This window comes from Etheostoma spectabile, chromosome 1 (genome assembly GCF_008692095.1).
Source record: "Etheostoma spectabile isolate EspeVRDwgs_2016 chromosome 1, UIUC_Espe_1.0, whole genome shotgun sequence".
NCBI lineage: Eukaryota > Metazoa > Chordata > Actinopteri > Perciformes > Percidae > Etheostoma > Etheostoma spectabile.
The window spans coordinates 30,811,579-30,821,578 of record NC_045733.1 but is presented as its reverse complement, the minus strand read 5'-3'; the positions used below and the strand labels follow the sequence as shown (position 1 = coordinate 30,821,578).

Sequence of the window (10,000 nt, the reverse complement as noted above, 5' to 3'; positions counted from 1 at the left end):
ACATCCCAACCAAATACACATACACATACACACAACACACAACACACACACACACACAGTGTTTATGTCAGTGGCACGGTAGTCAAAGAAACACTCATCAACATCTTAATACAAGCATCACCACCATACAGTTGCAGGAGGGAATAGTTTGAGAGAGAGAGTGAGTGTGTGTGTGTGTGTGTGTGTGTGTGTGTACGCGCGCATGTAAAAATAATATCTCACATCCAAGCCTCCGTTCACAGAGCTGACCCCAGATGAGATGCTGCTGCCCCTCCTCCTGTTCTGGGAAGGAGGTTTATTTGAGTCCATTCAGCGCTGATCCTGCTCCTGTTGTGGGGTATTAAAACTATTTCAATCATTCGCAACACACACACAGCACACAGAGTGACCGCTCTGCCATCTGAGTCCCAGCATGCTGAAAATACAGATCACACAGATTTACACGGTACTGTGACTGAGGAGGTTTTTAGTTGTTACAGTGAACAGACATTTACATGAAACTCCTCCCTTGAATGATTGTTAGGAGGGATTCCAAAGACTGTGGTTTGACTGGTGGATGGATTATGAAATTTGATGCAGATATTCATTCCTTAGTGAATGCGCTGGTGTTTTCATGTAGCATAACCAACCAGTCAAAACTTACCTGACCAACAGTCATCATCATTTACTTCTGCCCAGCCCCTTTAGTTTAAACTTTGTGTTCTGCAAGAATGAAAGTGCACTTTACGTGGATTTAGCATCAAAATTGTAAGTATTTTTTTGAAACAATGGGTTCTTGATTTCAGATAGAGATAAAGAAAAGCAGGCGTCACATAGCTAGCTAGCTAGCTAATCAAGCTAATGTTAGCTCTGTGTTCAGTTTATTCTTTGTCCCAAAAGGGCAATGTGTATAACAAAATACAAGTTTGCTCAGAATTGTGTCTCTGGTTGCCTTTGTACTTTTTCCATCCAACTCGTTTTAAAATAATAATCTTGTAAAAGGGGTCCTGAACATACCTGAACTTGATTGTTACGTGCACATACACATAGTGCTTAAAGACTTAAGTTCAATTTAGCTTTTGCTTAAGGCTAAAGCTAAATGAAACAGCATTGTTCTGCAGTGTAGAGCTGGTTTTTGTGTTATAATGATAGGGAAAATATGCAAAATCACTGTTATTTATAACATTCCAAGAGAAAAGGGCTTTTCGGATATGTTGCCATCTCAAGTAACTTGGCTCGGGTTTCTGAAGTGTTTCACCAGTGAAGAGCTAACAGAGCGCTAACATACTCTAAACTCTCATTGCATCCAGAATTGGTTTCTAAAGTGGGGAGTGACTACCAGTGTTGCCAAGTCCGCTTATTATAAGCGACTTTGGTCTTGTTTTTTTGTAAAGTCGCTTACAAATATTGGTAGTCGCGGGTTGCGGTATTTTTGGGCTAGTGTAGTTGCTTATTTGGGCTTGTTCCCAGCTTGTTCTTGCCGGTTCGCTCGATCCCGCGCCTTTTCCACATAAACACTACAGACAGCAGCGTTATTTCCCGCCCACTTCCTGCTTCTAATTGGCTCTGACCCAGATGGAAACGAGTACTAGCCAATCAGAGGCCGAGCAGGGCAGTTGTTTTCTGGTTAGGAAAATGTGCGAGTAGCGACTAATGGTGAGTGGACTGTAGGAGAGTTTTTGGAGGAATAAATGCCCGGGATAAAGTGGGAGAAATACGGGAAGAAGTACAACAAAGACTGGGAGAAAGAGAAAGAAGGAAAAGAATGGATTCAACCCGTCGTGGGGAACAAGAACAACTCAAAATCACTGTGAAAAAGTGTCTATATTTCAAATCCCATCAGTTTTCTAATAATAAATAATGTTAAAGGTGGTTTAACTCCCTCCTGTGGTCATTGTCCTCCCCTCAGGGGGAGAAAATAAATAAACTCTAGCCTACCGTGGGGACAGTTTACCAATCTGTCCACATGGATTGTAAAACCGTGCACACAGTTTGATTTATTTTTCTCTTCCAGGATCTTAGGGGGGCTCCGTAGAAAAAGTCGCTTATTTTGGGCTTGTTTTCACAGGCCTGGTTGCGTATTTGTCTCTCGAGATCTGGCAACACTGGTGACTACTGTAGGTCCTTGAACCCAAACCGCACTCGTTTGCATGTGTGGGTGAAAGAAAACGTCCGTTTTACAAAAGTGTCTGCAACACAGATGGAATGAAATGTTTTTAAAACACTGACAAATAAAAACCAATCTAACATTTCTGTGGCTTAGAGAATAGATCATTTTGAAGTGGACAGCACGGTGACGTCACTGCAGTTGTGCACACGTTGTGGAGGCAAAAAAACAGCGGAAACAATAGTGAATTTAATGTCTATCGCGGTTGGCTGGCTAGTTAGCTAGCTAGTTTACCAACTCCACAATGCTTTAGGGACACCCTGGTTAGAGAAAATGAGACAGCCGACTGGTGGCCAGCGGCAGCGCTGGCTCCAGAGACGGCTGGCTAGCTAGCTGGCCCCAGCTTACCCATCTCCGGAAGAGCTGGCCTTCACACTCCTCCCGTAGAAGAAGTCTGACAGGAGTTGGAAAACTGCAGGTAGAGTTGGGCGATATGTTAAAATGTTCCAAGCAACCTGCAACAGCGGCTGCCGATATATTTGCCCAGGTGCGTGCCAGCATTTATGCCTCACAATGGAATTTTAAATAGATTGTTCTTGTGTTCTCTCTCACAGACATACAAGTGATGCCAGAAGAGCTCGATAGTGACTCCACTGTGTGTTTGAGTCTCAAACGGCAAAAGAAGAGTCAGGCGGCTCTGCTAATCTGCAATGAATAAATATTTAGTCCATTAAAAAAAGGGCTGCTCCCTGAATTTCATTCCATGCCAGCACTTTTTGAGTTTCTGGTAGCAGCTTTCAGTTTTTCTCTGAAGGGGTCTGGGTGGCATTAGCTGTAAATAGCACAGAGAGAGCAGGACTCAGTCACATAAACATCAGCAAAACGTGGTAAAAACACAGAGTCAGGGCAGTGAAAGTCAAGGACGCTCCTCATTGCAAACAGTAAAAGAACACGAGACACGTTTACTGCGACCAAATGAAAAAAAGGAAAAGAAAGCAAAAACACACAGGATGGACAGCAGGAAGTGATGTGGTTTAGTGATTTAGTTAAAGGCATAATCTGAAAACTTTCACTCCTGTGGTAGAGCAACCACTATGATTCAAGAGACGACGAAAGAATAAAAAGAAGTAGAATACAAAGGCACAGTCAAAATCACATGTGCGTCGGTATACAATTTATATGCACATAAATAGCATGCCACTTTTAAATGATGCACATCATTTAAAGCTCTGTTCTAATTTCCAACTTGTCAGTTTTAAACACAGAACAACTTCCAGGGCGTGGAGACGTAACTGCACCGTTGACAAGCCTCTCAGTCCCAGCAGCCCCTTGTTCAAGCACCCATCTGCGGACCCGTTCCTCCAGCTCTGGCCATCTTCCTTTCAGCCCGTGATTAGCTTCCTTCGTTTTCTTCATTGCAGTAAGAGTAACCTTTCGCCAGTCCCTCACAAGTTTCTGACTCACTTCAAACTTTCTTTCTGCTACTCAATTACCGTTTTCGGCTGCATATTTTCAACATGCAGTTTACAATCTGCAGACTTTACTACATGGACTTTGCAATTTGAAGACAAGGGGGGGGGGGGATTTTGTTTGTGTTCAGTCTTTCTCAGCTGTCATTAGGAGCAGCATGTAGTTGTCACAAACCTAGAGTGCCCTCTCGTGGCTGTAGACGGTAATGTTTTCAGTATAAATTAACATTTAAAAACTAAAAAATGTTATACATAAGTCGCACCTGACTATAAGTGGAAGGACCAGCCAAACTATGAAAAAAAAGTGTGACTTATAGTCCGGAAAAATTGGTAAACCTGCAGAGATCTGAGGAGCAGTTAAACATAGTCGTCATAAATCCCCCGGAGCTTAGAACGCCAACACAAAGAACGAGAAAGGAAACGGACATTGGCGAAAAGACATGCATCCGGGGGAATTTCCTGCGGCAATCCCGGAAGTGGAACATTGTGGATATAGACTAGGCTGGTGACCGGTTGGAGAATTTTAACATTGCCCAACCCTAGCAGGTGGTGTAGTGAGGTTATCACAGCCTATTATCAAAAGCAGATGCCTGTTGCTGAAAATGTGGTTGATTTGATCGATGAGAATGAACAAAAACAATAAAAACTTGCACGCCATAAAGCTAAAACAACAAACTTAAAGAGGCGGAAACGCTCCATATATCTGAGGAAAACTGCGGAGTCAAGTGATGATTAATTGTGGGCTCGTCCACCACATGGGACCTCTTACACATTACACATATTCATTTGATCCATTGCTTACATAATACGATTGATGCAGCTGTAAACGGAAAACAGCATTTTGTAGTTTATGATGTGAATATCACTGAAATACGGACCAGTTTTACAGCTCTGTTAAAAAAGTCACTGATGCAAACAAACCTTTTACAGAATCTGAGAACATTAATAATTTAGATAAATGATTATCACACACACACACACAGAGGAATTTGAGGCTGGCATGCTCTGTGGACCAACTCCAGCTCCCTGACTGATGACTGTGATTATCTGTTCCGCTCCCTCACTCTGTGTGTGTTGTTGTTTTGGCCGATTTCCAGGAGCCTACACGATCCATCTGCCAGACTATACTGTCCTCACACACTCCTATGTGTATATAGTGTGCGTGTGTGTCTACGCAGAAAGTGCAAAACATAAATTAACATAAATCCTATGTTAACAAACAACCACCATTTTTGAAATTTACGGAAGTGGATTCAGGCCGCAGGTGAAAAATGTATTTTGAATATAAAACTCTGACTTGAATTGACTTTAAACTCAGAACTCAAATAGGTTTTTCACATGTCCAATGTGTTAAAAAAAAAAAGTTAAGTGATGAACTGAAGTCTGAGGAAAACAAATCAAAATGATGGTACCTTTAGTCTTTCTCTCTGGTTCTCTCCACGAAGGAGTATGGTTGTGAATTGGTCCCCCATCAATTAATCCCACAGTGGATCGTCTCTGCAGGCGGGTTGGGGGAGTAGAAACCATCATCCAATCGTTACCATCTGACTCCAATATGGATCTTGGTAAACAAGAGTATCACTGCCATTAGTTTCACCTGGAAGGACTTTTTCTGGTGGCCTCTGATGAGCTGGATGCAGCTAGAATACCAACTAAATGCCCACTTGTCTACTTCATAGAAAAACACACAGGGTCAGTGATGTTTCACTGAAGAGAAAGACAAAATATGAAGGAAAATGTTTCCCTTTTTACATTTTCAAGAAAAACATTGAAAAATTGATTATGTGGTTCTGTGAGCGTTGGCAAAGCATTAACGACAAATCACAGCAGACGTGAGGGAAAATATTATTTCACGTGGTGAATTAAATTAAACTGAAAAAACACCTTCTGGCCTCTTCCTGAAATGATGGTCTGCTTGTTTAAAAAATAAGCTGATGCCCGTCTGATCAATGGAACCAAATAGATGGTAAGAATTACCTAAAGAAAAAGCAGACTTTTAAAATAATGTCAGCATACAGAGATATCACTGAACAATATATTCCTATATATAATTTATTTTTACGCCACACTGCTGCCATCTACTGGCCAGAAAAACAACCACATCCTATAATATTTTGTAACAACAGAGCCACACAAGGCATCACACAGTATAGAGTTTTATTGTTTATATTAAATCAGGAAGATAAGCACTATAACATGGGTTACAAACCAAGACCATTTTATATCTTGGGGCGGAAACAAACTCATATGACATTACAAAAAGTAGTAACACTAGTGGACAAAACATTCTTTTAAATAACAGAACTGTACATTTATATGCAACTAAAAAAGTAAGTCACCCCAAAAAAAAAGGAAACAGAAGACACAGGAAGTGACAATGGGCAGTTAGTATCAAACAGAGCTAAAGCTAAAGGGAGAGGATTACTGATACAGTTTACTGCTGGAATATGAAAAGTCAAAAAACAACAAAGTAAGGCAGCAGAAGGCAGGCATTCAGACAGCAGGAAAGCAGCAGGGCTAGAGGAAGGAATAGACAAAAAGAAAACCTTATAAAACCAACTCATCCATCCATCTTATGGAGCTAACAAGAGAGCAGGTAAAAATGTATAATAGCTGAAATTGAATATAAACTCTTAGAAATCAACGTCACGATAACCCCAACTCCCCTCGTCATTTTGTATTTGACAAATAATCACACACTGAATCTCTTTCATACACTGGGAAACAACCCACAGTCCACACAGCGCCAGTACGACACCTTCGGCCTGACAAGAAACAAACAAAAATACACCCAAACAGTGCCGTGCACCATTTTGCCTGCAGTCTAAAAACGTTGCATGAGTTACTTTAAATCACTCACTATAAATGCTCTTGTTGTCCGACTGCTGATCAGGTCAGATGCGAATCCCGCGGGAGCAGACGCCCGTCTGACTGACTGAGAGTCAACATACACTGTGGACACGGGACACATGTAATATTGGGATTTCTAGCTAATTTGATTCCCCACATTGTGCACATAAAATGAACCTGCACGCCACGTTACACTGCATAATGTAGAAGTTGCACCTGTTCAACAGGTCTCACTGAAATGAAAAAAAAAAGTTGCATAGCGAAAGAAGCAAAATCTGCTCCAAATCCTTTTCAGAAACAATGATTAATTAAAAAATTGTCTTTGCCTTGATTGAAACACTAGGGGGCACTCAATGCCCTAAATGGCAGTTATTACATAATCAACTGCAAATATGAGCTCTTTACAAAACCATATTACTGTAGGATCATATAATCAAAGAGAAGAATAAATTTCAATTTTCTCACATCGTATCAAAAGTAAACGCCGGTTGCTGGTGTTTCGAAATTTGTGTAACTACTATTTAGTCACATAAAGTCGCACTTTTCTTAGTAATGGCTTCACTCGTCTTCTTTGGGTTATCAGGTAAATAAAAGATAACAAAAAAACATACTTACTGGTGTAAAAACTATCAAGTCTACACACTGAGAACCAATTAGTGCAAAAGAGGATAAGTGCAATGTTACATGATGTCCGATGTCCACATGATTACAGTCTGCTCTATGAATAAGTCACTTTGACTGTTCAGACACAGGGGGGGGGGGTCACTGTACTGCTGTGACACGAGGACAGAAAGCCAGATGCAAACAGATATTTAGGGCATAATTGATCCACAGTTCGCATGCCCTTATTCACACCAAGGTTTAAAGTACAGTTAAAGCGCCAATACAAGTCAGTACAAAATGTAAAATAAAACGTGCAATTACTGTACATAGAAGTATTTTTTTAAAAAGAAGAAAAATGTCGAAGTTCCTTCTTTAAATGGATCTTGATGTTGTCCCACTGCTGACTAAGTTCTACCAGAAGAAATCATCTGTGACCGAGGAGACAGGGAATATCCAACCAAATTGCAAAGAAAAATATAGCTTTCATTTATTACATCTTAGAATTGTATCTCTTAAATAGAGTTCAAAAATCTATACTCTTCAGTAATATTTACTTAATAAAATCTCATGGTTGTAAACACTTTGCCCTTTTTGTTTTGAGTTTGAAAATACAATTTAATCAGACTGGAATTGAGGCTTATGTGTTATATATATATATATATATATATATATATATATATATATATATATATATATATATATATATATAACATACATGTATAAGATCTATGGCAAACATCTAAAAAATAATCTGATATCACATGTAAAGAAATAAATTTGAAACAAAAGCTCTAATCTCTCTAGACTTCATTTCTACCTTGATTGTTCAAGAGCCTGAAGTAGCCACAGCATGGCTGTTTTTTTTGTTTTTTACTTCACCTGATAACAACTGGGCCGCCAGATGTTTTACCACCGACACATGTCAACGCTCCAGCTGTGAACAGTGACTGCACAACAGCTCTGGGCTCCCTTTGCCTCGTTTACTGGGGCTGTAAGAAAAGTAAATGTGTGTGTCTGTGTGTTGTGTGTGTGTGTGTGTGTGTGTTTGTGTGTTGGCATTCCTGCTGCTCTTCAGCTTTGCAATAGGGTTGCTATGGTGTGTAACCATGGCGACGAGGTTGCCATAGCTTCAGGGGGGCTGTGAGCTGGTGAGAAGAGAAAGAAGTGGGATCGCCTCACATGTTCGTCCGAGTCTTTTGGGGTTTGGGGGAGGGAGGAAGAGGTGCGGACTCTCAGAGCTGGACCGGTTTCTGTCCCAGAGCTGATTTTAAACCCAAAACTGCATTTGGCAACCAATGTCTGCGAGATACAAGCTCGAGTGTGAAGGGAACCTGAAGCAGGTGTGAACAGCGTTCGTTCACAAATCTCCACCTTAAAAAGTGTGCGTGCATGACTGTGTACGTGGTGTCTTTCACATTTAATGAATCTTAGTGGCAGTGGATGTATGCATGCACAGTGGCCCTATAGAGATTGTCTGCATGCATATTCAGACGTATACACACTGTACACTGCAAATCCATGTTTGTGTTATCTTTCTTGGAACCTGTGACGCTCTTTATGTTCAGAGTCTGTCACTGCGGAAAGTATCCTCCACTGATGGGTCCGGCAGCACCATGTCGGGATCACTGAGCATGCTCAGACCGTCCAGGCTGAGGGGCTCGATGCGCAGCTCGTCCTCCAACGGGAAGCCTCCCTCCGAGTCAAAACATTCAGGCACCGTAGAGAGTGCACTGCTGATGTCCTTTGACAGACTGGAGTCATCTGAGAGAGGGAAACAGATGGTGGTGGGTGAATGTTTCCTCTGTCCAAGAAAACATTTCCTCCTGCTCTAGCTAACAGTCTCACTGCCCTCAGCATTAGTCATGACAACTCTTTACAAAAACAAAAACAAATAAAACACATCTGACACTCTCCTCCCTTTAAGACAGTTGCATTTAAACTGGAGCATCCCTGTCTGTCTGTCCAAGGTTAGACCCAAATATCAGCAGCTAAAACCAGGCTGGAGCCCAAGGCAGAACAGACTCAAGTCCCCATGAAGGTATGTCCATGTTCCCCGTGACAAATATATCAACCTACTACACTTGATTCCCAACAAAAACAAACTCTGCTCTGCAAACGCTGCTCTTACATTTCAGCCTCAGGGAAACATCACTAATATTTGCATTCAGTGAAACAGCACCGTGGGAACACTGAAATTTCAAAGAATAATTGTCTGGAGACACTTAAGACTGATTGCGGTTTTGCGCCGTAAAAGCATTAAGCGATAACATTGTATACGTAGAATCACATTGCAAATCTGTTTCTGAGGCCAATGGTGGTCGAAGGGCATTTTCCTATAGCCAATCTTATTATCTTACAGGCCATATCTCTTCGTCTCTCATTACATTCATGAACTAAATATTACAAATGTCTTAGCTCTAAGTGTTGTTTTACAACTCTTTACTTTGCTGAATGAGTGTACTGAATACATGTGTGTCTGATATTTTGCTGCTGTCGCACTGAAATTTCCCAATGTGGGATCAATAAAGTCAATCTAATTTAATCTAATCCAGTGGTTCAGGCCGAGCACTCATCAACTCGGTTTCAGCTGCAGCTGTTTTCATAAACAAGAAATGATACGCCGATTGTACTTACCATGACCTGCCCAACACTAACACTAAACGGCAAACAAAACTTTTAAGGTAATACTGTGTGTCAGGACTGTGTGTCTGTGAGTGTGTATTCAACCCCCTATTTCTAGTTGCTATATAAATAAATGTATACAGCTTTCAAAAATGGGGGGGGCAGTAGCTCAGTCCGTAGGGAGTTGAGTTGGGAATTGGAGGGTCGTCGGTTCAAGTCCCCGTATGTACAGAGTGTGGATGGGTAGCTGGAGAGATGGCACATCACCTCAATGCACCATACCCCCCCCGACCGCTCAGAGTAGCCAACTGACTCTAACATCTCTCCATTTTGTGCATGTATGTGTGTGTATTTCAGACCTGTGTGTAGT

The 10,000-nt window shown here is 41.3% G+C and overlaps 2 protein-coding genes across 7 annotated transcripts in view; both read right to left on the bottom strand.

The window, feature by feature from the left end:
- Positions 1–10,000, bottom strand: part of adamtsl5 (ADAMTS like 5) — a 65,478-nt gene that overhangs the window by 53,254 nt on the left and 2,224 nt on the right. The window contains exon 2 of the mRNA XM_032512231.1: positions 1,211–1,214. The gene's annotated coding sequence lies outside the window, so the exon portion shown is untranslated. The remainder of the gene's footprint in view (positions 1–1,210; positions 1,215–10,000) is intronic.
- Positions 5,867–10,000, bottom strand: part of crtc3 (CREB regulated transcription coactivator 3) — a 43,878-nt gene continuing 39,744 nt past the window's right edge. For all 6 annotated transcript variants that reach the window (XM_032512128.1, XM_032512133.1, XM_032512132.1 and 3 more), the window contains one exon: positions 5,867–8,769. In XM_032512128.1, the coding sequence (XP_032368019.1) occupies positions 8,570–8,769 (200 nt within the window). In that variant the 3' untranslated portion in view covers positions 5,867–8,569. The remainder of the gene's footprint in view (positions 8,770–10,000) is intronic.